Source organism: Taudactylus pleione, unplaced genomic scaffold, assembly GCF_031769625.1.
Source record: "Taudactylus pleione unplaced genomic scaffold, aTauple2 ptg000282l, whole genome shotgun sequence".
NCBI classification, from domain to species: Eukaryota; Metazoa; Chordata; class Amphibia; order Anura; family Myobatrachidae; genus Taudactylus; species Taudactylus pleione.
In genome coordinates, this window is record NW_028284684.1 from 15,135,146 (window position 1) to 15,162,682 (window position 27,537).

General features: G+C 46.1%; 1 protein-coding gene across 14 annotated transcripts in view; it reads left to right on the forward strand.

Annotated features, from left to right (window-relative positions):
- The window catches only part of NCOR2 (nuclear receptor corepressor 2), a 535,580-nt gene that overhangs the window by 296,540 nt on the left and 211,503 nt on the right, over nucleotides 1-27,537 (forward strand). For all 14 annotated transcript variants that reach the window (XM_088482142.1, XM_088482138.1, XM_088482137.1 and 11 more), the window contains 3 exons: nucleotides 1,442-1,620; nucleotides 7,914-7,968; nucleotides 10,239-10,337. In XM_088482142.1, the coding sequence (XP_088338268.1) occupies nucleotides 1,442-1,620; nucleotides 7,914-7,968; nucleotides 10,239-10,337 (333 nt within the window). The remainder of the gene's footprint in view (nucleotides 1-1,441; nucleotides 1,621-7,913; nucleotides 7,969-10,238; nucleotides 10,338-27,537) is intronic.

Below are 27,537 nucleotides of genomic sequence, written 5' to 3' on the forward strand. Positions count from 1 at the left end.
TACAAAACGGCATATGCTGTGGAGTTGAAGAGACTGAGGGGAGCAGTTGTGTGGAGTGAGCTTGTGTATTGCAAAGTACGGATTAGACACGCAAGTGAGCATACATTGTAGAAGTGCAACCAGTAATTTCATTTTATTTTAAAACAAAATATAAATAAAGGTCAGAGAGGGCACATTCTCAAGCTGGGTACGCACGTGTTGTTATACAGTTAGTTCAGAACGCTGAACGATATATCGCGAGTGCATCAGCGGGTGTGTACACAACGTTGTTCAGTCATATAAGGTGGGCTCTGCAGCACAGCCGATGCTGATATATCTGTATGTCTGGCTGTGTGTATGGGTGACCCACCAACCCACCCGTACACTGGCCTCAGGAACATCCAACACTGACATCACAACTTGATGGGCAAATTTAAATGCCCGGCCATTTGCGATATCTGGCCAGACATATCGAACGGCAGAATGGTAAGTGTGTGTAGCTTACCAAATTGGCCGGTCAGGCGCTCAAGTGTGTACATAGCATTATTATTGTTCCTGGCTGAATGGAGGGGAGCATGGTAATTTTCACCTCACAGGCCTCTCATCCTATACTTTAACTACAAAACATTTTGTGCTTTCATGTTGCATTTTCGGAGAGGCACATTTTTTGCTCCAAACAGTGTAGTATAAAGCTCACACAAAGCATAAGGGTGCCCACACACATAGCGATTTTTTCGTGATCTGGCCAATTACGACACATTGGAGCGACAGATCGGGTAAAAAATGCCCAAATCGTGAGTCCCCACTCACTATGCGATGCGCGCCCCCACAGGTCGCACATCGCATCTTCAGATCTGCCGTACTGCACGGCAGATCTGACAATCTGGACACAATGCACTATAAAAAAGTCTGGCTGCTGGAAATCGTATGAAGATTGGACAGCATATCGTGTGCTGATCGTGTGCTGATCGTGTGCTGAGCTGCCGGGGAGAATTTCAAGGGAAATCGGACACATCATCGGATCGTGAGTATATCGGTATGTGTGTGGGCACCCTAAGAAAAAACGTTTCAATGTCCCTTCACTTGCGATAAATTTAGGCCATAAGAAAGGTTAAACAGGGCAGTAGTTTAGTAGAAAACAATAAGGTTTTACTTAATTAAGCAGATTGTTGTAAAGTGGTCAGAGGATGAATGTTGTGCCCAGTGCACGTCTTCATATTTCTCTGCCTCCTGACAAATCTAGGTGGGCTTCTAGTCTGCAAATAAGTGTAAACCTAGGAGTGCGCTTAGCAGACCATTCAGGTACATTGGTGCAAAGCATTTTGTATTGTACTTCGTAGATGGTGCCCACTGTGCTTTGTGTATACAGAATGTGAATATCTAACAACTTTTAGTGCACTTAAATAACACATTGTTCCCTTTCAGTCACTGTGTGGTCACTTCTAATGTGCTTTTTCTATAGAACTTGGAGAAACAGATGCGCCAGCTGGCTGTCATACCCCCTATGCTGTTTGATGCAGAGCAGCAGCGCATCAAGTTCATCAACATGAATGGCCTGATGGATGACCCCATGAAGGTGTATAAGGAGCGGCAGGTCATGAACATGTGGAGTGAACAAGAGAAGGACACCTTTAGGGATAAGTGAGTTTCGATTTGTAGGACGCAGACCCATAAAATGGCTCCTTATTCTTGTTGTGTCTTTGTACACATACTCTTTGTTTATGCTGTGTGTATTTCCACAGCAAGGGATAAAAAAAAATTGTTACAAACTGACTTTATTTTTTACTTTGTTGATATGGACAAAAATTATTTTAACATCCTTTTGAACTTTCTTTTCATGAAAAGTATTTTTGTTGTATGAACCCTGCCTTGTAATTATCATCCGTATGCGTCAAGCTGCTCGTGTGGCAATCTTTACACAGCCGGCGTCTGGTAATAATAGATTTACATAATTCATATGCCCATTACTGCACAGATCATTACAGTAGATTCCTGTATGTGTTCAAGCTCTAATCTGGTCATGTTAAATACATCATTATTGAACAATCCAGCGACACATTTGGTCTGAAAGGTTATCCCTCAGAATTACGTACAAGGTATCAAGTGCAAAGTGTTTTTGTGTAAAATTAAATATGATTGGATGTAGCACTTCTAAAGAAAACCTTTGGCATTTTCATACTCTTATTCATTAGTGTTACTTTTTGAATAGCATCTAGTCTCGATCAGTGTTTCCCAAACTCATTCCTCAGGGAGCACTAGCAATGCATGTTTTCCAGGTCTCCTCCATGAGGAAAGAGTTTGGGAAACACTGGTCTAGACTAAACATCTGCACTGACAGCAGTAATGTCTCCACAGGGCAATGCTGTGTGTTGAGCATAAAGTGGACTTGTAGGGGCTCATCTGGATGTAATTTGTTGGCCTGATTAAATGGAATTTGGTTGTTCTTAACATGTGCAGAACATCCAGATCTTAAACTGGCACTTCTCTGGCACAAGTTTGCACAGTCACACACTGATAAATAGTGGGCATTGCATTACTCCATTTACTAAAATGAATACATTTTATTGATTTTGATTTAGGGCCTGATTCAGAGCCGGACGCTCTGACCAGAGCGCTCGCTCTGAATCAGGGCCCTCCTACCTAAAATTGGATCGGCCTCCTGGCCGCTCGCATAGCTGTGGGTGACTACCCACAGCTTATGCGAACAGCCAAAAAGATGGTCGCGATGGTCAAGACCATCGCGACCATCGGGCTTGTGACGAGACCCTGCGGTAGGCTCTCGTTGCCGCAAGCCCAGGAGTGATTTTGGCTCTATCAGAGCCAAAAGCACTCCCACTGACATCACTAGTGATGTCAGTGGGGCCGGCCCCAGATGGTAGGCGTTCCCATGGGAACACCTCTGTCTGGGCAGCAACGCCCCCGGCACGCCCACCAAAGGGGGCGTGCTGTCAATCACCATCGACAGCACGCCCCCTTTGGTGCGAGACCCATAGCGACAGCTTGGCTGTCGCTATGCGGGTCTCGCGCATGCGCACGACGGAGCTCCCTCCGTCGTGCGCATGTGCACTAGGACACCATCGACCCGCTTGCGAGCGCTCAGCGCTCGCGAGCGGGTCTGAATCAGGCCCTTAGCTCATATTATATTATGTGCCATTAGGCTCTGTTTGGACACACTGCAATATCAAGCCAATTGGCTATTATCGTAGCTTGTGCAATATCTTGGCAACCAGGGAAAACTAGACTGACCAAAATACTGAAAAAGGACGTACAGCATAGGCATGTTATTTAAAATGGAAGTATAGTACTCAAAGGAAATCTGATTTTTGCCTTCAATTAATGTTGTATATTGTGTTACGTTATTCTTGAATGTTTCACCTTTGTAACTAGAATAACTTTCAGATTTTTGCTGGTTAAACCTCCAGACATTGTTGGGTTGGGGGAGGAGAAATTTCTTAAATATATTTAATTTGGCAATTATTATTTGGAAATCATTTTCCAGTGTTCTACACAGAAATTTATAACAAAATGTAATCACTGTTTACCAACCACAGAGGCACCAAATATGTATACACAAGGGGATCGGGAGGTCGAGCATCCAAGTTTTTAAGCAGCTCATAAGAGGCAACCTCCTGATCTGACCATTGCAGCAGAGTTTGAAGCGGTTTATCGGCTACTCTCCTGCACACACCTACTGTACGCAATCATTGAGCTAATTAGCCGATATCGGATGATCAGCCTGATAATTGCATAGGCGTGTACCCAGCTTCACTCTAGACAGATGAGCATTTAGTTTCCCTAATAAGCACTGACCCAATATAAAAGAATAGGTCTAGTGTACTCTAAATAAATTATCACAATAGCAGACAAACCCAGTCAGATATTGTCAACAAGGAATAACAAGAATGATAGTGCAGACCTTCAATTCACACAATTAAAAAGAAACTGTAGAAAGATTCAATTAAACTTCACTAGCTGAAACTAGATTGTACATGAGCTGTTTATATTGACTACACTGTAGGTTTAGTATAAATATTATACAGTGTATCCTTCACTTTTGGCCTTGTAATTATCGCTCACACTCCTGTTCACTGCGATAACTATGCTTGATGAGTATATTTCTTAACACATTAAACAGCAAACTGAAATATTTTGTTTGGTTGATTGGTTTCCGAGAAAATACATTGTGTTCTTTCTATAGTATTCTGTACAGAGAATAACTTCTGTTACAAAGCCTGATCAAATCTGAATGTTTTTTCTTTGCAATTTAAGTCAAAATGTACTTATACTGTATATGTCCTCCTTCTAATCTGTGTTTAAGCAGCTCATAAGATGCAACCTCCTGACCTGTCTGTTGCAGCAGTGTTTGAAGCGATTTATCGGCTAACGCTCCTGCACACACACCTATGCTCCTGCACACACACCCATGCTCCTGCACACACACCCATGCTCCTGCACACACACCCATGCTCCTGCACACACACCCAGGCTCCTGCACACACACCCAGGCTCCTGCACACACACCCAGGCTCCTGCACACACACCCAGGCTCCTGCACACACACCCAGGCTCCTGCACACACACCCACGCTCCTGCACACACACCCACGCTCCTGCACACACACCCACGCTGCTGCACACACACCCACGCTGCTGCACACACACCCACGCTGCTGCACACACACCCACGCTGCTGCACACACACCCATGCTCCTGCACACACACCCATGCTCCTGCACACACACCCATGCTCCTGCACACACCCCCATGCTCCTGCACACACCCCCATGCTCCTGCACACACCCCCATGCTCCTGCACACACCCCCATGCTCCTGCACACAGATACAGGAGATACTTAACTGTCAAATAACAGGTTGCTCTGGTAGTAAATAACAAAATGTGTAATAGGAAAATCACATGGGGCATTGATTAAGCACTTAGACATTTAGGGGCGATAGTACTTGGCAATGTTTCAGATACTTAAGGGGGGGGGTACACAATGATAGCAGCGTTGCTGAGAAACCCTAATCTAAATAACCTGGGTTACTGCATTATTTCATGGCATTTATCTCATGTCTTGCATATCTAAATGTTTGAATGGTGGATCCTATTAAATATGATATTATGCCGTATAAAAGAGCATTTGGTGTTCATACAGAAAGAGGCGGAGCTAAGCCAAATCGTGACAGGCTGGCTGCCTTTTGGTGTATTGTAACTCTGCAGACTAATACAATGTAAATGTTACCACAGTGCCATTCCGGTAAGATATTAGTCATGAGCTTTCTTACAGTACATGCAGATTTTTTTTTATTGTAATCTTTATAGATTATGGCTACAACACATCAATTCCGTCTGCCCTTCATTGTTTTTTTTTTAGAAGTAGCAGCAGCCTATGATCCTACAGTCCTGTAGTCCAAGGTTTGCCTATTTGTGTCCATTACACATATTTTAGATAACTGATCCCCACTTCATAGAGAAGTCTGATATATGCCATATAAGTGATTGTAAAATTGCATTGTCTAATGCACTACAGATCTCCAAAAGCTTCAATACGATGCCCTAGGTTGATATGCATAAATGTAATAACAGCACTTTGTATCCTTGGTTTTCATTGCATTAATCTTGCTCTGGCTCAGATTTTGACTGTTGTAGAAAGTAATTGTGGGGCTAGAGTGTATTGTGCCTTTCCGAAGGCTGACCACATACAATCAATCTCCTCTTGATGTAGTAAATCATTTTTCCTCAAGAGGATCTAATGTAATCACCGCAACATTCTCCTCGTATTACTCTGCTAAGTCAGACAACGACACATCAGCATAGGATTGCTGGGAAATTCCCATGAAGCACTGAATTCTTGTAGAAGTCTAAGATACTATGCATATATTCATCTAATAATAATTGGGGTAAACCACAAGTGCCTGTTTTATTTTAAATATTTTGATTTTTCAGGTGCTTTCTTACAATGTCAACTCGCACATGGTAAAGACTGACAATATGTAAATATGTTTGAATTGATTTAGTCCCAGGTTTGCCTATTTGAGGCTCCAACTTGCATTCGCTGAAATAATTGTTGCTGTCTCAACTGTAGCTTTTCTAAGGCATGGAAACCCTTCATAAAGATTATACATGTACTGGATGGATTTCTTGGTGATTTCTTCTAGAATAGTTTTATTTTTTTCTGTTAAAACAACTTTTACCGTGACCTGCCAAAATCACCAGCCCTGTTACTAAAGCCATTTCAGTCATTGGGGCTGTGTGGCTGTGCCCATCACCGGGAATTACAGTAGACCAATACCCTGCATTTTTCTGTGCTCCTCTATGGAGCTAGAACACATGTGATGTTAATGACCGCAAGGTACTGGCGTTTCTACAAGTTCTCCGGAACTTTATGACTACCGCCGCTAATTGAATTGTCTCCAAAGTGTTAATTTTTCAAGGTACAGGAACATTTTGTTCTGCTAAAACCTAAACTTGAAATTGGGTTTCAGAATTGAGATGTGGTAGTATCCTTCCATTTTCAGTCTGATGTGATCTTACACTAATAATTTGTTTGGGGCATTCCCCTGTTGCTTGTGAATTTCTCGTGAACAATCCCATGTAGGGTATTAAAATCTCCATTGCAGTGTTCTATATAAGCATAAGCAGCTAGAGTGACATGCATGGGAAATGAGCAGTAATGGAAATATTTTCATTTCTACCGATTTTATTAATACTACCTGCTCTAAATAGTTAATTTTACATTAGTGTAGTTTTGATTGGCTTAAATATTGTACTGGGTGGGAGGAGGGTACAAAATATAAGACATGAATAAAAGGTGGTGGTTTAGAACCGCAAAATGCTTTAAAGTTAATGCAGGATGAATGTGGGATGCTTTATATAATACAGGGCTGGATCCACATGTGTGCACTATGGTCCTGTATGCATTCACACATCTGAATACCTCATAGGGACTTGTAATAAATAGCATCTTGTTCTGTTAATGCAATCATCAGTCCCTTGGAGCTTAGACTAAAAAGAACCATAGATGTCTGCACTTTAATAATTACCTTTGTTATCTAGGGCCTGTGCAATATTCTCTTTGACCATGTAATGTAGCTTAGCAAATTACACATAGCTCAATAGTTTAGCAGACCAGTGTCCAGCGTACATTTAATTATCTTGCAAAGAAAATTAGGCTAAACATAAAATTGAAGAGGACGGTGTATTTGCTTGCAATGTGGAATTTGTCCTTTTCATCAGCCACAGTGAAAATTATTTTAATAATGAATGTACGTACGTAGTTTAATATGTCTACAGCTGGAGCATCAGACAAAATAATAACAATATGAGGACAGTCTCCAAATCCTACACTTGTACATTAACCCTGTAAGCTGGAGGACCTAGCACATTCACCAGCAGACGTTGGCTCTCTCCAGCTTTTGTGAAACTTAAACTCCCATCTGGCAGAATATGTTGGGATCTATACTGAATTAACAGATGGAATGCAATACTAGGCTTACAAAATGTTTTATCCTTTGGCCAATCAGAGATTACAACAATAGAGTAAACAGCCAGCAAGTGAGCTATGCATTGTTAAGAGTAAGGGGTATATTTACTAATGTGAGAGTTTTTAGAATTGGAGATGTTGCCCATAGCAACCAATCAGATTCTACTTAATATTCAACTAGCACCTTCGAGAAGATAATAGATAGATAGAATATGATTTGGTTACTATGGGCAACATCTCTTAAAACTCTCACTTTAGTAAACATACCCCTAAGAGTTTACACTCCAAAGAGAATGAGCAAGGACATGTAGAATGTGCTAAATGGTGGATGACTGGAACAAAATTGCAATGTACTCTAATGTAATGTGGTGCTAGATGAAAAGTAATGTCATTTGGCTTGTACTGAAGTGAGATTAGATTAATTCTCATTATTTTATCAATTGTCTTATAGATTTATCCAGCAACCAAAGAACTTTGTGTTCATTGCTTCATTCTTGGAGAGAAAGGTATGTTGGATGGTTACTAATATTTTACAGTGTTCTGATGGCCTAAACAGTCTTTAGTGTATGTTGTCGATTGAAATATATATTTCTCAATCTGTATGTTCAATAGTAAAGTCCTCTAGTCTGCACTCTATGCAAGATGGGTATCCGGTCGGGTAGTCGACATTCAGAAGATTGACACCAGAATGTTGACACTTTCTGAATGTCTACAGTCAGAATGTTGATATGGACGTTAGGACAACAACCAATATATCGACATACACTTAGGACCTCATTCAGAGTCTCTCACTAGCGCTATGCGCTCGCAAGCGGCCCGAAGGTTTGCGTACACTTCGTTCTGCGCGTGCGCGAACTACTGTGTGCGATCGGAGGCCGCTCGCTCGCCCAGCAAAGACAGCCCAGTGAAATGAGTGACAGGAGAGGCCGTTTGTGGGTGGTAACAGGGGCAGGACACTAATAACGGGGGAATGGAGGTGCGAACGCTTTAGAGGCGTGCATAATTAACCCGCAGCGTCATAATACATGTCACATGCCTGTTTTTACACTGAAGTCCTCGCAGTGCTTGCGGTAGGGTAAGGCAACCACAAGCGCTGCGATCGCTTACGAATGTCCTCGATGTACCAATTTTTTAATATACTTCCTGGAGATGACGTATACTGGTGGGCGGCTCTGTCTGTGCGATTGGGCGTACGCTGGCCGCTCGCTAAGACATGGTGGGCGTGCTTATGCCTTGCCGAGCGATTGCTTCCCGTGGCGTCACTTTGACAAATTGGCATACGCTGGGGGCGAGCGATCGCATCTAGTGAGAGACTCTGAATGAGGTCCTTAGTTCGATATGGTTAAAATGTCGATAAGTTGAGAATGTTGACATATGGGCATTTTTTGTTGATTGTTAGGGTTAAGGGCCCCATACACGGTGTGATATGCACCTTGCGATGCGACAGCCGACATATCAGGCGGTCCCCACACACGGAGCTATCCGGAACCAGAATGCTTAACTCAGTATGTTTAGTGATTTTGATTAAGACCATTTTTCTGTATTTCTAATTTTATTTTTTGAATCTACATGTGCTATATATAGCAGAAAAACGTGGAGATGCAGGTGCGCACTATAAGCCATACTTACCAACTTTTCGCTGCACCTTTCCGGGAACATCTGGAGAGATCCCGCTGCTCTCATCTTCTGGGGGGCGGAGCCAAACTTTAGCCTTCATTAGGCGATTTGGGGGTCCTTGAGGAGGGGGCAGGGCTAAATGCAGCGATTCGCATCATTTAGCCCTGTCCCCTCCCTACGGACCCACAAATTGCTCAGAAAATTTCCCCATCCTGCCTACTTCACTAGGTAGTCAGCGTGATGTTGGAGATTTCCCTACTCTTTTGGGGGTGCGGGGGGGTTCCCCGAAAAATCGGGAACCTCCTGCAACTTCTGGGAGAGTAGGCAAGTATGCTATAAGCACTAAGAAAAACCATGTTAATTATAAATATTTTGGATATTAGAATTCTTATGGTGCGTATACACGGGACATTTAAAATGCTCGATATGAACGATAACGATATAGATCATATCGTTCTCGTTCATATTGTGCATTTTTTGATCCCTTCCAACCCACCAACGACCTGCGATGCGCGGGCACGTATGGACGATAACGATATCATCCATCGCCCCTGCATGCAGGCCAACCTGGTCGATATCGACCAGGTTACTATAGGGACCCGCGATCGTTAGCCGTCGTTGGTGGTGTGCTGGATGATTGATCTTGATCATCCAGCACACCCAGGAGATTGTTAAGCGGTATCGTTATCGCTGACGATCGTCCCGTGTGTATGCACCATAAGTGCTTATAGTGTGCATCTGCATCTCCCCTTTATTTCTGCTGTAAAACTACAGGACTCAGCATGGTAGCACCTCTTATTATGTTTAAGATTAGGCTGTGCAGCCTAGCCCCCCTTTTTTCCTCTGTACTGTATATAGATAAGTTAAACCAGTAAATATATAAACTGTTGCATTCAACTGTCTCTTAAGGTAAAAGACCTGTGTTTACATTCCATGAAAACGCACACACCATTTATCAAAGTCTAAAGATGTGTCTTCTTTTGAGAGCAGTGTGCACATGTAATAACGTTATAAGACAAGCACTCATAGAACTAATTATAATTCATTAACTACATATACTGTCAACCTTACAGCTGTACCTATAACCTCACTGTGCTGAATATGGTTCACCTTTACCAATAATACATGCATGAATATTTCTTCATCCAATGTCTTACAGACTGTGTCAGATTGTGTTCTTTTCTATTACCTAACCAAAAAGAATGAGAACTACAAAAGTCTTGTTAGACGGAATTATCGGCGCAAAGGAAAAAATCAGGTGAGGTATTTGTGGTTATTTTATGTTTTTCCCTTTTTGTCCAGAAATACGTATGTTCTAAAACTCATAGCATGACATAATCTTTTCATTTTCCTCCAAATGAGGGAAGCTGGCAACATTTGGGTGTAGTGGTAAACCAAGAGTGTAGGCACTTTAACCACTTATCTGGCTAATATTTTTTCCCAAAACCACAGAATGTGTAAATTTTAACATGTCTGTCATCGATATAGCGGACCTTTGATGATCGGACCATCGTGACTTTGCATTTTTCCGGTGGCTGCTCTTCTGAGCAACCATCAGGTTGGGGTCCTGCCGTGCTGCCCGATTAGCAATGATAGGTAGCACAGCAGACACTGGGGGAGGGGCAAGGATGCAGAGGGGCTAGGAGGTCCCCCTGATATTGGCAGCTGCTGGATGATTATCTTCTGGCAGCTGCCCAGTGTTCGTTTTGGACTAGTCACATTGTTAGCGACCATATCGGGTAATACACAGCCTGGTCACAAATGATGCGAACACACCAGGCAAGAGGTCAAGCTCTAAATCTTGTCCTCCTACCTGTACCCGGTGCCTGCTGGGAAGCTACAGTTTAGATTAAAAGCCCAAGAGAATGGGGCTTTCTTAGGTGCAACATTTGCTTCTTTCTTTTTTTTGTCTTCCTTGATTTATTTTCATTATGTTTGCACCAGACTGTGGCGGAAGTCAGAAGACGCTGCTGAGCAGTCTCGGACAACACTGGTGTATGTGCAGGGCTAGGACCAGGGGCCAGCAGTGTCACATCAGCACTGCGTTCATCGAAGTGACTGTAAAACATCTCCCACGTTCTGGAAGAGGTCTTTCTGGTTAAGATGTGATGGGCTCTGGATCCTGGTGTCTGTATCCATTAGTGTACAGACCCCCAGGGTGGTAGGGGCCAGGCCAAGTGGGGCTTATGATAACAGTGGTTCTTCAATCTTCATGCACCTACTCCCAGACTGGCTCTCACACTCCCTTTATGTTCCCTGTCTGCTGTGAGGGTTCCCTGGTGAGGGGTGGTTTTTTTTTTTCCTTAGTGTTTAGTTTCCACCGATATTTTATTTTTTGATTGTGCTTTCTATTATCTGAAATGGTTAAAACTTGGCATTTTTTGGATCAGGTATTATCTATCATTTGTAGCATTATGCCTAAAATAAACATTCACAATTAACATTGCTCTCGTTTTCCTAAAATTTCCATGGCACTACTATTTCCAGTATATTGATCAGTAGACCATGTCATAGTTACAGCAAGAAGAGCCACGTGGTGATCATGGGACTGATTCTGAGATTAATGATTACGGGTAGCAATTGTGTAAATACGCTAATGTATTCCAAAGCTTTCCCGAGCATAGGGACGCCTACTACAGGTTGAGTCTCCCATATCCGAAATGCTCGGGACCGGGAGCATTTCGGATTTTGGATAATTTCGGTTAATAGAATACCTTGCAGGGGGGTCCAGGAGATGTCACAGGAGGCCTGGTGTGTGCTGCTGGGGTGTCCGGTGGATGTCGTGAGTGATCCGGCGGCTGTCGGGTGAAGTCCGGCAGGTGTCACGTGAGGCCCGGCATGTGCGGCGGGGGTAGGTCCTGCAATGGGTACATCAGGTGCTGCGGGGGAGTCCAGCCGGTGTCACGAAGTGCCTGGCTTGCGCTGCAGTGGGGGGAGCGCGGCATATAGACCATGCCCACGCCGCTAATGATTGGTCATTGATCTGTGACGTCATTGACGCCAGGTCACGTCATGACGTCACGGCTGCCCAAAAAAATATTTCGGTTAATAGAATTACGGATATGGGAGACTCAACCTGTACTGCTTTCTCATATTCGTCCGATGACATGCATCAGCACAAACATTGGGAACAGCTATACAGATCGGGCTGCCACACAGCTTCTGAGTAAGACTGACCTGTCTCCTGACATGCAGAGAGCTTTCATGCTGTGAAGGAGATCGCAATGGCTGATTTATGCATGCCCATGAAACGGCGTTTGAACGGTCAGACAGGCCTGTTCCACCAACCCTGGTACCTCTCCCAAATGCTTACTACCTGTCACTATCTTCTGTGCAAGCTTAATCACAAACTAATCGCCGAGTGTGGGTAGTACAGCTTTCGCGCATGCGCAATGGCTAAAAATCGCTCAATCGGTGTAAATATCGGCATTGTGTAAATCTCTGAATCGGACCCCATGTCTGTATGTTTGAAATTCTTACCAAAAACCAGTAATTTTCTTTTCTGTCTTTATAACTGTGAATTACAGTTTAGGATAAGTGGTTCCACATCGCACTTTTCTTTATCAAGCACTAGCTGCAGGCAACATCAAAATTAATAAGCAAATAATTGTCAGAATGAGTATTAAACAGCTGCTTGGTTAATACTCATTCAACCTCTTAGCTCATAGAGTGAAATAATAATGAAAAGGAGAACAGCGTTGATAAATATTGTGTAATACTGCATGCAGATATTGAACAATTTTTTGACACACTTCACTTTGAACAATACTCACAGCCAGTGCCTGATCAGTCATTAGTCTAATAAAGCTGCTGCCCAGGACGTCCTGGCTAAAAGGGGGATGCCGCCACGCCACACAACACCGTTGACAGCTGGGGAATAAAATGAAAACCTAATTCATTCCATGTTGGTGGTGGCCACACAACTTACTGTAATTAAAGAAGCTTCTTAGTTATCTAACCCGTGGCAGTGTTGAGCGAAGTTCTTAAACTGACTCCCAGATGCTTCTATTGATGTGATCATGGGAGAGATGTATCAGACCTTCAAAAGCGGTAAAGTGGAGAAGTAGCCCATAGCAACCAATCAGCTTCCAGCTCTCATTATATAGACTGTACTAGATAAATGACAGCTAGAAGCCATTTGGTTGATATGGGCAACATCTCCGCATCTCTTACGGGAAGCAAACTGGAATGAGAGCAGTGCTGGTGCAGTATTTGGGGGTGGGGGGTGGTAGCAGCCATGGGGAAGTTTTTGGAGAGTGGGGGGGGGTGCAGTGTTATAGCAGTGTTGGGAAGGCTGAGCAAATTCTGGAGAGGCTCTGGGTGCACAAATACAATAATAGTAGTACTGTAGAGGGAAAGCCTGAATTGGCTAATATATATTTTTTTTAATTAGCAAATTATGTAAAATTTGTAAAATGAGAGCTATGGTAAGAACTTACCCTTGTTTATCTCTCTTTCTTCGAAGTCCATAGGGTCCACAGGGTTGACATTGGGGGTATAGCTGGATCTGGATCCACGGGCACCACGCAGTTAAAAGCTTTAGCTCCCAGGATGTACTGGATCCATCCTCCTCTATACCCCGCCCCCGAGCCACAGGCACCTCAGTTGGTAAGTAAAGGCCGGAGGAGGAACAACAGAGAAGGAAGACTGGAATACACAAAAATCATACTCAAAGAAAGGGAGACGGAAAACCGGTGACCAGTAACACAGCCCATATGAAGCGAAGTGCGTCAGGACTTTGAAGACAGAGAGATAACAAGGGTAAGTTCTTACCATATCTCTCATTTTCTTCTTCAGGGTCCACAGGGTTGACCTTGGGGATGTCCCAAAGCAGTCCAATTAAGGATGGGGACGCTCCTGCACTGAGAGGAAAATCTGACGCCCAAAGGAAGCATCTGTGAGGCAAAGGTGTCAAAAGCATAGAACCTCAGAAAGGTCTGGATGGAAGACCACGTGGCCGCCTTACACAGCTGAACAGCCGAGGCGCTACGGTGAGCTGCCCACGAGGGGCCCACAGACTGAGTAGAATGAGCCTTAACAGAGGCTGGAACAGGCAGGCCTGCCTGCATATAAGCTTCAGAAATAGCCAAACAAAGCCATCTAGCCAAAGTTTGTTTGTTGGCTGGCCATCCCCTCTTGTGAAATCCAAAGAATAAGAATAAAAAAATCTGATTTCTGAAGGGAATTGGTCCGGTCCACATAAATTTTGAGAGCACAGACCACATCCAAGGAGGCCTCACCAGCCGAGAGGTCTGGTGACTGAAAGGGCCGGTACAACAATTTCCTGATTAATGTGGAAATTAGAAACCACTTTAGGTAGAAAACCTGGACGAGTGCGAAGCACCGCCCTGTCCTGGTGAAATATCAGAAAGGGAGAACGACAGGAAAGCGCCCCCAATTCTGATACCCTACTGGCCGAAGCAATCGCCAGGAGAAAAAAAGTCTTGGTCATCCACCACTTGAGTTCCACTGACTCTAGTGGTTCAAATGGAGGGCCCGAAGAACCACCGCCAAATCCCAAGAAGCCACTGGGGGAACAAAGGTAGGCTGAATCCTGAGAGCTCCCTGGAAAAAGGTGCGGCTATCCGGTAGAGGAACTATCCTTCCCTGGAACCACACAGTGCTGAAACATGGACTTTTAAGGAGGCCATGCGTTTGCTGAGGTCCAACCCAGACTGAAGGAATGCCAAAATCCTAGAAACACGAAACATTTGAGGATCGTAATTTCTCATGCCACACCACTGAAAATAGATATACCACACTCTGTGGTAGATCCTAGCTGAGCCAGGCTTGCGTGCCCGCAGCATCGTGCTGATGACCGAGCTAGAGAAGCCCTTGGACCTTAAGATGTATGTCTCAAAAGCCACGCAATCAAAGACAGATGACCCAGATCTGGATAAAGGCAGGGACCCTGAGACAACAGGGTCGGACGTTGAGGCAGCAGGAACGGAGTATCGATGGAGAGACTCCGAAGATCTGAGTACCAAAGACGTCTGGGCCAAGCCGGAGCCACCAGCAGAATTGTGCCGTCATCCTGCTTGAATGTCCGAAGAACTCGAGGAAGCAGGGAGATCGGAGGGAATAGATACACAAACTGGAAGGTCCATCTTACCGACAGAGCGTCCACCGAGCTTGCTTTGGCATCTCTTGTACTGGACCCGTACACTGGCAACTTGTGATTGTGATGAGAGGCCATGAGGTCCACCTCCAGCAAGCCTCATTTGTCCACAAGGAGTTGAAACACCTCTTGGTGAAGAGACCATTCCCCGGGATGCACGTTGTGACTGCCGAGGAAGTCCACTTCCCAATTGAGGACTCCTGGAATGAACACTGCCGAGATGGCTGAAAGGTGGCAGTCCGCCCAAGACAGGATGCGTGACACCTCTGTCATCGCTGCTCGACTGCGACTGCACCCTTGATGGTTGATGTACGCCACCATGGTGGCGTTGTCGGACTGAATCTACACGGCTTTTTTTTGAAGAACGTGACCCACCAACTGGAAGGCCCTGTACACGGCCCGAAGTTCCAGAATGTTGATCGGGAGAATTGCTTCTTCCGCTGTCCAACGGCCCTGAATTGAGTGGACCTCTCATTGCACCCCAACCCCGGAGACTGGCATCTGTTGTGAGAAGAACCCAGTCCGGGATCCAAAAGGGTCGGCCCCTGGTGAGATGAGATGTCTGAAGCCACCAAGGCAGAGACGGGCACACCTCCGGAGACAACACCAGCATCTGGGTCCTGATCCGGTGTGGTAACCCATTCCATTTGGATAGAATCAGCCCCTGCGGGGGCCTGGAATGGAACTGGGCATATTTCACCATGTCGAACATAGGCACCATGGACCCTAGAACACGCATTGCCGAGAGAACCGACACCCAGCAACTGTTCAGGCAACTGCACACCCGCAATTGTAGGGAGGAGATCTCTTCAGAGGTTAGAAAGATCCTCTGCTGTTGAAAATCTAGAAGGGCTCCCAAATGAACCATCCTCTGTTGTGAGAGAATGAGGGAGGACTTTTTCCAATTTATCAGCCACCCGTGCGCTTGCAGACAAGCGATTGTCAGGTACAGATGTCGTATTCGTACTTCTGGAGAGCCCGCCAGCAATAGGAGGTCGTCGAGATATAGCTGAAGCCGTATACCTTGGCTCCTTAGATGGGCAGCCATGACAGCCATAATTTTGGTGAATACCCTTGGAGCTGTGGAGAGGCTAAAGGGCAGCGCCTGAAACTGGAAGTGTTGCTGCCGTATAGCAAACCGCAGATACCGTTGGTGTGAAGGCGCTATGGGAACATGAAGGTAGGCATCCTGGATGTCCAGGGAGACCATGTAGTCCCCAGGTTCCATAGCCAGAATGATGGAACGCAAAGTTTCCATCCTGAATTTGGGCACTCTGAGGAGCTTGTTCAGAGACTTTAGATTGAGGATAGGCCGATGAGACCCATTGGGTTTCTGAACTAGAAAAAGAGTAGAGTAGTAACCCGTCCCGCGCTGAGAAAGCGGAACTGGAACAATGACCCCTGCTTTCAGCAAGGACTCTATGGCTCCCCGAATCTGCAAGGCCTTGGTTTCATCCAGAGGAGGACTCGTGCAGAAAACTGGTGGGGAGGTCTGTGACGAAAGGAGAGGACATACCCTTGAGAGACCAGAGACCATTTCTCGTATCTAAACATTCGTGGTGGTATTGAACCAGCACTGGGCGAATTGAAGAAATCGACCTCTGGGATCCCCCAGGGGGAAGCCCGTCCCATCAGGCTGAGGGTTTATCCTCCGGCTTGGAAGTAGGGCGTCTAGTGCTCCAAGCTTGTTTCTTAGGCTTAGGGGTTGACTTGGCCGCCGATTGCCTAGGGAAGGACTGACTTTGGACTTCCCCTGAGAACGAAAGGACGGAAATGCAGAGGTCCTAGCCTTTGAAGGCACAGCTGCCGATGGCAGAAAAGCTGACTTAGTCTTCGCCAGGATGTCTACAATTTTGTCCAGGTCTGGGCCAAACAATATCTCCCCATTGAAGGGCAAGGCCTCCAGGACCTTTTTGGAATCGGCATCTGCCCTCCAGTAGCGTAACCACAAGGCAGACACAGCTGCGGCCGAGACTCTGGAGGTCAGTACACTGGTATCCAAAGCCACCTCACCAACCTAGGCGGCGGCATCTCTCATGTGTCCCACTAAAGCTCTCTGAGTCTCGGGAGCCTCATCAGGGAAAGTATCCTCCAGCACATTTGCCCAGCTCTCAATGGCCTTAGCCACTCAGATAGCCATGGACGGACGGGCCACAGCCCCTAAGAGAGAATAGATTGATTTCAAGCAAGTCTCCACCTTCCTGTCCGTGGTATCTTTTAGGGATGAAATGGAAGGCATAGGCAGTGTAGCACTCTTGAATAAGTGAGTAATGTGTGAATCTACCGAAGGCGCTGATTCCCACTTTTTGCAATGACCTGCGGGAAACTGCTAACTAGAAGATAAACGTTTTTGCAGCTGAAACCTCTTACTAGGCGATTGCCAGGTCTCCGCCATGTGGTCTGTCAGCTGGCCAAAGAGAGGAGAAACTGCTCATGTCACTTTTGCCTGTTTGAAATTCGGGTATTTGGACTTAGGGGCCGGAACGTCATCTTCTATGTCAAGAATGGATCGAACCGCCCTTACCAATGCTGGCACATTAATAAAAGATTTAGGTTCCACCTCCTGGACAGGGGAATCCCAATCAGATCCCTCGGGCATTTCCCCATCATCCGAAGACGCGTCCGTGCCTGACAGTTGCGTAGATTGGGATGACATAACAGGCCGTTTAGACGCCTTCTGAGGCTTTTCACTCCGTAGCATGGTCTGAAAGGCCGAAGATGAGGCCGCCAAACTCTGGACTAAATTAGAGAACACATCCACCCAAGGTGGCTGACCAGCTTGCGGAAGTCCCTGGAAGGGAATGACAGACTGTTGAGTAACCGGAGGAGACTGCATAATTGCGGGATACCCTGAGAGGGGAGGATGGCTGTTTGGGGTAACCCCATATGGAGGAGAACAGCCAGGACTGCCAGGCATTCGGCGATGGGAGCCAGCACCTGAGAAAACACCCCCCAAAGCGGGTCCGGTCCCATAGTTGGGGGGGTTGGAAGGACCAAGGAACTGATAGCACCTTACACACAGCCTATCCTGCGATAAATCCTCCTTTCCAACCCCTGCAGTGCAGCGCCTGCAGCAGAGCAGAGTGGGAGCAGTGGAGCGCTCGACTTCCTTGTCAGACATGGCTGACTAAATTAATATATATATTAAATTAAATTTATTATATTAAATATATATTATATTCAATAAATATATTGAATGTAATGATATGATGGGAGGTCTGGTAGCGCTAAACTGGAGAACCCACAAGCATGCAACACATAGGTCCACAGATATGGTTCTGAGTAGCACACAACTGTATGTGACAGACCTCACAAATAATTGAATTTATATAAGTGAGATCAAAGAAAAACCTTCCTACACACACCTGTCAGGGCTGTAGGAAAAGGAAAGGGATAGGTATAGTCTGACAGTATTCAGAAATAAATGCTAGCAAAAGTCACATACCATGCAGTGACAAGGTGCAGTGAGTATACTGCACCTTGTCACTACAATCAACCTGCCAAGATTCCATGTCTGTGAGGGCTATAGTGCTGCATACACTGTCCCTGCAGCGAAGATGTATACAGGGGGAGCGGTCCACGCAAAGCCTGGGAGATCTGCACTGCCACTATAGAAAAAGATGGCCACCGGAGACCTCAGAGTGGGAGTAGCCATTGGAGGAGAGCAGCCCAGCGACGCCAGACCCGAGCGGAAAGACACGCTGAGCTGAGGAGCTGCTAAACAGGGAAGGCTGCCTCCCCTGGCTGGCTATTAACCCCCGGCTCCTGCTACTGTTCAAGTTCCCAGGTCTAGTGGACGCGCGGGGTATGGGGGGGGCCAGCCGCCACTGCCAGCACCTCCGGTCTGTCCCCAGAGACCGGAGGCAACAGACTGCATTGATACGCGGATCACCGCAAGCGGTGACCCTTGACCTTACCTGTCCCCGTAGATCTGGCAGCAGTCCTGGGAGCCCGCAGAGTCCGGCTAGCACAGACTCTAGGGTCCCGCTGAGACCCCCAGATCTGTACCGGCGTCGCGGCGCCGGCGGTGTGTCGGAGCGGCAGCTTGGACGTCCAATGGACAGTCCGACGCTGCCGCTCTGAAGAGTTTAAAAGTAAAAATTAACTAAAACTCATAAAAATAATCAGGCCCCCCTGCGCAAACAGTGACCCGACTCCAGCCAGGCACCAACTTAAACTGAGGTGCCTGTGGCTCGGGGCGGGGTATAGAGGAGGATGGACCCAGTGCATCCTGGGAGCTAAAGCTTTTAACTGCATGGTGCCCGTGAATCCAGATCCAGCTATACCCCCAAGGTCAACCCTGTGGACCCCCTATGGACCCTGAAGAAGAAATAGTATCTAAACCTGATTCAGTATTAAGTTTTTAACACCAGAAAGTAGGAAAACTTTTTTAAATTTATTTAACTGAATTAAACTGTATCTATATCATTAGTTACACTTCTCACAGTCCTGCTGTCTGGAGGGTATGCGTTCGGCATCCCGGCGGTCGGGATGCTGACGCTTACATTACCGGCACCTGAACACAGACGCAAGTCAGAACATGGGCGCCGGCGTCCCGACCGCCAAGATGCTGAAGGTAAGTATCGGGGTTGGGGGAAGGGTTAGGCACTAAGGGGGGGTTAGGTTCAGGCACTAGGGGGGGAGGTTAGGTTAGGCACCAAAGAGGGAGGGGGAGGGTTAGCATACCGACCAACAAGTGTTGGTATGTTAACCCTGTCAGGATCCCGGCGTCGTGGGGGATGTGCAGTTGCAATGAGCCCAGACTGCAAAAAGATTCTCTTCCTACAGCCATAAGTAGGCAATCCTCTTTGGATTACTGATCACTGTGGCTGCTGGGAGTAATACTCAACTCTACAATCGTTGTGAGTACTGTTCAATATTCAGCGGCAGGTCTGTTTTGAATAATTTATAACACTTTCATCTCAGTTTCTCTTTCAGTTGAGATTTTGTTGTTAGAATTTTTGGGTGTCAATAAATTGTTAATATCCGCATGCTGTATTAGACTTTTTTTTTTTTATTAATCTATCAGCGCTGTCCTCCTTTTCATTATTTGTCAGTCTGTGTGGTTCAGGTGCACGGTTAATTCTGATAACCCAGCATTGCAGACTTAACGGGGCACCTCTATGGGCAGAGAGAAATAATCTGCGATGTTGGTGGTTGCAAGGTGGCGAAAACGGGTGGTACACCTAATTGAATACCCCCTTTCTTCCTCAAGGGTGTTTAGTAGGAACGCACATTAAGGGCCAAATGTGATAGGGTAAGAGTTTAGAAAATGTGAGGGAAAACTCTAAAATTTTTAAACTCAGCCAATGTAATAGTCACAGAACATGGAAACTTGTATGTTTTTCAGACTCAAAAAAACTCTCAAGATTTAAACTCTCATCCAGGTGTTTCCTGTGTTGAAATTACAACTTGATCAGTGTATTAGTGTTAGAGTTTTACTGATAAACTCTCACATGTTGTAAACTCTCATCCTATTACATTTGGACCTAAATGTTTAAAGACACTCATTTGTACGAAACTTTATACTGCTAATGTTGAACACTTCCAGTAGAAGTGACCTGTTCCGTCTGGTAACTATTCCTCTTGTGATGCTACAATTCTGTCTGCATAATATGTACATTGTATCTTCTGCCTTACATCACAGTTTAGTTTCCTTCCTCAAAACTAACAGCTTCCTCATTAGACTACACTAACATTTACTGTTCTTAAAATTGGCACCAAACATTATTATGTAAATTACACATTGAGCATTACCAGAAATGGTAAAAAGCATGTAAATTTATAGTATATGTATATTGCTGTACATTAGGTAAAATTGGAGCTAGGGAATATTCACACACTTCCCATATAAACACTCTATAGCACAGGTTCTCAAACTCGGTCCTCAGGACCCCAAACAGTGCATGTTTTGCAAGTCTCCTCATATAATTACTAGTGAAATAATTAGCTGCACTTGTTGATCTTTTAAAACATGTCAGTGAGTCATGAATACACCTGTGCACCTGCTGGGTGACCTGGAAAAAGTGAACTGTGTGGGGTCCTGAGGACCGAGTTTGAGAACCACTGCTCTATAGGGACTTCCATGTGTAGTCCATTCATTTAATGAATGGATTACACATTAATCATTTTTGCATTGTTTTTTGCTTGAAAGTAAAAAACTCTGCCATTACAGTCCAGGTTTTAAGGATTTTCATGCTTGAGCCCAGATGGTTAAATCAATTGACTAAGGTACTAATTAAGTCACCTGTGCTCAAGCATGTATATCCTTAAAACCTAGACTGCAATGATGGAGTTTGGGAACCTCTGGATTAACTCATCTGTGCATGATTAAAGAAATTCACAAAACCTGATCTGTTGGTGGTACTTGAGGACTGGAGTTGAAATCCACCATTCTAGATACATGTTTTACAAAGTGGACTGTTGAAATAGATTTCAGGATAACTTTGATGCTGAGCTGGTGCATCGAATGAAAAGGGGCAACATGGTCTTGATGGACTTTGAAGCACTATAATTTCTGTCATGGCGTATTTCCTTAATTTTATGTGTTTTGGGCAGTTTAAATACTCATTCTTAATAGATAACATTTAAGTCCAGAAAATAAGAATAGTTGGTAATAACTGCAGACTGGAACAAAATGTTATCGTTTAGTTGGTCTACAGGTGTGTTGAAAAATAGGACCCTCCAAATGCAACCTTTAAACAAAGTTTATACGTGAGATTTATTTTGAGAGATATAAAAGTATTCCAATTATGTGCTCTTTTTGACTTGACGACAGGTATCCTAGTTTCCAATTGTCACAAATTTCCAGGGATAGTTTCAAGAACACACAATGGGGGTGATTCAATTCAGCGGGAGTTGAATAGCACTGAGATGTTGGTCCTGGAGCTATTCAATTCAGCGTGCTGATTAGTCCAACACAGCCTTGCGGCCGGCACTTTATACTGATTTCTCCTTGCATCCTCAGGAGAGTGTGAGAAGAAATAATTTAGTCAACTTAACAGCGTGCTCAATTGAATAGCTCTGGGAGCTCCCTCCAGGCTCTATTAACAGTGCGCTGAATTGAAACAACCCCAATGGATGTGTACGATAATGGCGCTCCTCTCTTAAAAAGGTGAGTTATGGTAAAACTTACCCTTGTTAACGCTCTTTCTTCAAAGTCCATAGGGTCCACAGGGAAACATTGGGGTGTAGGTGGTACTTGGAGGACCGGACACCAACATCAAAGCTTTTTCTGTCCCTGGATACTCCGGTACTTCCCCCTATACCCCGCCCACAGCCTGAAAGCAACTAAGTTTTGTCACCGAGCCCAAGGCAGGAGCAGGTTAAGAGAGAAGGAAGACTGGTACACTTAAGAATCGCACTCTCACACAGAGAAAGAAACCTGTGACCAAGAGAAGAAAATCATAGAAACCAGGAGCGTCAGGGCGGGTACCCTGTGGACTTCGAAGAAAGAGAGTTAACAGGGATAAGTTTTACCATAACTCTCCTTTTCTTCTTTAGGGTACATAGGGCTTCACAGGGAGACATTGGGGATGTTCCAAAGCAGTTGTTCAAGGGCTGGGATGCTCCTGAGCTGAGAGGAAAATCCGGCATCCGAAGGAAGCATTCTGAGAGGCAAATGTATCAAAGGCATTAAACCTAAGAAAGGCGTGGATGAAAGACCACGTGGCCGCCTTGCATAGTTGTTCAGCAGACACACTACGTCAGGCAGCCCACGAGGTACCCACAGAGCGAGTAGAATGAGCAGACACGGTATCCAGCACAGGAAGGCTAGCCTGCGTGTAAGCCTCTGAGATAGTCATGCGAAGCCATCTGGCCAGAGTTTGTTTGTTAGCTGGCCAGCCCTTCTTATGGAATCCATATAGGACAAAGAGTTTGAAGGACGACCCTGTTCTGATGAAATATCAGAAATGGGGAGCGACCGGCAAGTGCCCCCAAATCCGATACCCTACGGGCAGACGTAATAGCCAAAAGAAAGAGAGTCTTCGCAGTGAGCCATTTGATGTCTACTGATTCCAGGGGTTCAAACTGAGACCCCTGAAGTGCGAGGAGAACTACTGACAAATCCCACGGAGCCATAGGAGGGACAAAGGAAGGTTGAATACGGAGGACACCCGGAAGGAAGGTGTGAACGTCTGGCAGTGGAGCAATTCTGCGCTGAAACCAGACGGACAGAGCAGAGACATGTACTTTCAGAGAGGGCAGGCGGAGTCCAAGATCTAATCCAGCTTGAAGGAAGGCCAGAATTCTAGAAACTCGAAAAACCTGAGGATCATAGCTTTTGGTAGCACACCACTGGAAGATTGCATGCCACACACGGTGATAGATCCGGGTGGAGGCCGGCTTACGCGCTCTGAGCATGGTCTGAACCACAGAGCTAGAAAACCCTTTAGACTTCAGGAGGGATGTCTCAAGAGCTATGCCCTCTAAGACAGACGAGCCAGGTCTGGATGCAGACAGTGACCCTGAGACAATCGATCCGGGCGTAGAGGAAGTGGGAATGGAGCATCTATGGAGAGATTCCAAAGGTCGGAGTACCAGTGACGTCTGGGCCAAGCCAAAGCTACCAGCAGAACCGTTCCCCCGTCTTGCTTGATTTTTCGAATGACCCGAAGAAGGAATGAGACTGGAGGGAAGAGGTACGCCAGGTGGAAGGTCCACTTCACTGACAAGGAGTCTACGAAGGCTGCTTTTGGGGTCTCTTGTCCTGGACCTGTACGCCGATATTTTGTGATTGTGTCATTAGGTCCACATCCGGTAGGCCCCATTTGTCCACCAGGAGTTGAAAGACTTCTGGGTGTAGAGACCACTCCCTGGCGTGCACGTTGTGGCGGTTGAGGAAATCTGTTTCCCAATTGAGAATCCTCGGAATGAAGACCACAGAAATAGCCGGGAGGTGATGTTCGGCCCATGTTGAGGATGTCTGTCACTTCTGTCATTGCCGGCCCACTGCGAGTGCCTCCCTGGTGATTGATGTAGGCCACCACCGTGGTGTAGTCAGACTGTACTTGTACTGGCCTGCCCAGGAGAATGTCCTGAGCCAAAGTGAGGGCTCTGTAGATGGCCCAGAGTTCCAGGACTTTGATTGGGAGGACTCTCTCTGTGGGAGCTCAACGTCCCTGGAAGGAGTGCTGGGCTGTCACTGCGCCCCACCCACGGAGACTTGCGTCCGTGGTGAGCAGCACCCAATCCAGGATCCAGAAGAGATGACCCCTGTTCAAGTGGGACGTCTGTAACAACCAGGAGAGACACAGACGAACCTCCAGAGAGATGACCATCGTCTGGGATCTGATCAGATGAGGCAGCCCATTCCACCTGGATAGGATCAGGTGTTGTAGGGGCCTGGAGTGGAACTGAGCGAACTCAAACATGTCGAATGTGGATACCATGGATCCCAAGGTCTGCATTTCTGAGTGAATCGACACTCGGCGACTGTGGAGTAACCTGCGCACTCGGTGCTGCAGTGCGGAGATATTGTCTGCTGTCAGGAAGATTCTCTGAGCCTAAGAATCCCGGAAGGCTCTCAGATGTACCATCCTTTGAGAAGGGGTCAGAGAAGACTTTCCAGCTGATCAGCCAGCTGTGTGTTTGTAGAAAGGCAATGGTTACCTGAAGATGGCGTTGAAGGACCTTGGAGAGCTTGCAAATAGCAAGAGATCGTCCAAGTACGAGAGCAGTCTGATCCTCTGACGATGAAGGTGGGCAGCCATAACTGCCATGACCTTGGAAAAAACCCGTGGAGCAGTAGAAAGCCCAAACGGCAGTGCTTGAAATTGGAAATTTTGCTGTAGGACCGCAAACCGGAGATACCTCTGATGAGAGGACGCTATAGGTACATGTAGGCAATCATCCTGAAAATCTAAAGACACCATAAAGCCCCCAGGCTCCATAGCTAGGACAATATAGCGTAGGGTTTCCATACAAAACCTGGACACCCTGATAAACATGTTCAGAGACCTGAGGTTGAGGATAGGCCGATAAGACCCATTGGGCTTCTGAACCAAGAAAAGGGTAGAGTAATAATCCGTCCCTCGCTGTGATGACTGGACCAGAATTATTACCCCCGAGTGCAACAAGGTCTAAATGGCCTTTTGGAGGAGTAGGGCTTTGCCGGTCCGATGGAGGGCCTGTGCAAAAAAACTGCTGGGGGGGGCGGCGCCTCGCCTCAGGAATGATAGGGCGTACACGTGAGAGACCACTTCTTGTACCCAGGCGTCTGTAGTGGTCTGACGCCAGAACTGGGCGAACTGAAGAAGTCAGCCTCCCACCCTGGGAGCCCCGCCCCGTCAGGCTGAAGGCTTGTCCTCAGATTTGGTAGCTGGATGTCTAGTAGCCCAGGCCTGTTTGGTCCTAGGCTTGGAGGCCGTTGTGGATGCCGACTTCCGTGGAAAGGACTGACCGTTAGCCTTTCCCTGAGGATGAAAGGACCAAAAGGATGACATCTGAGGCCTCAATAGTAGATGCAGAGGCAAGAAAGCCGTCTTAGAAGCTGTCAAGGTAATCACAATCTTGTCCAATTTTGGGCCAAACAGGATCTCCCCAGAGTAAGGCAGAGACTCCAAAGCCTTTTTAGAGTCCACCTTCCATGACCAAAGCCAAATGATACGGCGGGCTACCACCGAAGCAGCAGATGCCTTGCAAGCTAGGAGACCAGTATCCAATGCTGCTTCTCCTAAATATCAGGCTGCATCCCTAATGTGTGAGATGTAGGACAGCTGTTCCTGAGAAGCACCAGAGGGAAATATCTTCTAGGGCCTCAGCCCAGCTGTCATTGGCTTTTGCCACCTAGGCCGTAGCCAGGGCAGGACGAGTAATCGCTCCTGTAAGAGAGTATATAGACTTCAGGCAAGCTGCCATCCTTCTTTCCGTGGTCTCCTTCAAGGAGGTTGCTGTATGGATAGGCAAGGTAAAGTTCTTAACCAGACGTATCACGTGGGAATCTACGGCTGGGGAAATTTCCCATTTAGCACAGTCAGTAGTTGCAATAGGATAAAAATAAATCAAACAGGCAGCTGAAACTTATTATTTGGCGTATTCAATGCTTCACTTATTAGATTAGAAAGGGAAGATAACACAGCACTCTTCGTAGTTTTACTAGGTAAGGGTCTCTCCTTTTGCAACAGACTCTGCACTGAGGTAGAAAGTATGTCTACCCATGGTAGAGGGAAAGGAGGTACTGGATTTGCAGGGAGTACCTGTTGTGGCCATCCCATAGGGGGAGCTACCACAGGGACTGCTTGGTGGTCTGCAATTTTTGTCAACACCTGTTAAAAGGAAGCCCAGGGGGGTTCCTGAGGAGAGTGCAGGGGCTGACTGGCCAGAAGCCATATAAAAAGATGCACATAGACCATCTTGAATGGGATCCTCTGGAGTTAAACCTGCTAAACAGGATTTATAAGAAACCAGAGTAGGAGCAGTAGCCTACTTGTTACTCTTGCCTTTGCTAGACATAGCTGCAAGGATAATTGTAGCACATAATCTGGCGCAGTGCAGTGAGCAACCCAGATATATGTACAATATGGCACAGTGTAGTGCGCAACACAGATATACAGTATGTGACATCCCTCACAAATACAAGTTGATGTGAAGTACAGTGAATCCCCTATACCTCAGTATTGCAGGGTTATAGTGAAAGAAAGGGAAAGGTATAAGCTGACAGTTGAGTGAAAAATAAACAGACAGCAGAGCTAGCACAAGTCACATACAATGCAGAGTATATAATATAATTGCAGTGGGCACTAAATTGAACTACACAGACCGCAGTGGCTGGTAGGAAATAGCACTGTATAACCTGGCTCCTAGGAGAGGTATACAGGGAGACTGGACCCAGCATTCCCGGAGACCTGTGGCTGTTTGTAGAAGTGAGTCTCTGAGGGGGGCGGAGGGTGAGGGAGGAGCAGCTTAGGGGCGGCAAGACCGCAGTGGAATGGCGTTCTGAGCTCGGTAAGAGGCCGAAGGAAGAAGGCCATCTCCCCTATGCTGACATCAACTACCGGGTCCCTGGCCTGCGCTATTCCCTGCGCCAGAATAAAGTTATTCCCTGGTGGTCTAATGGAGTCCCGGATGAACCAGTGTCTACATCAGCACCTCCGGGCTGTCTCCTGAGACCGGAGGTAAGACTGCGCATAGACTAATCCCCCCTTACCTGTCCCCTTGAGTCCCGGCTGCAGTCTGGGGTCCAAGGAGCCATGCTAGCTGGGTCCCTCCAGAGCAACGCAGAGAGTTCTATCCTATGGCTGGAGTTGCGGCATTGCGGAGGGCTTATGGAGCAGCAGTGCAGACGTCCAGAGGACTGTCTAGCACTGCTTGCTCTGTTAAAATTTACTTTTCTATTTTA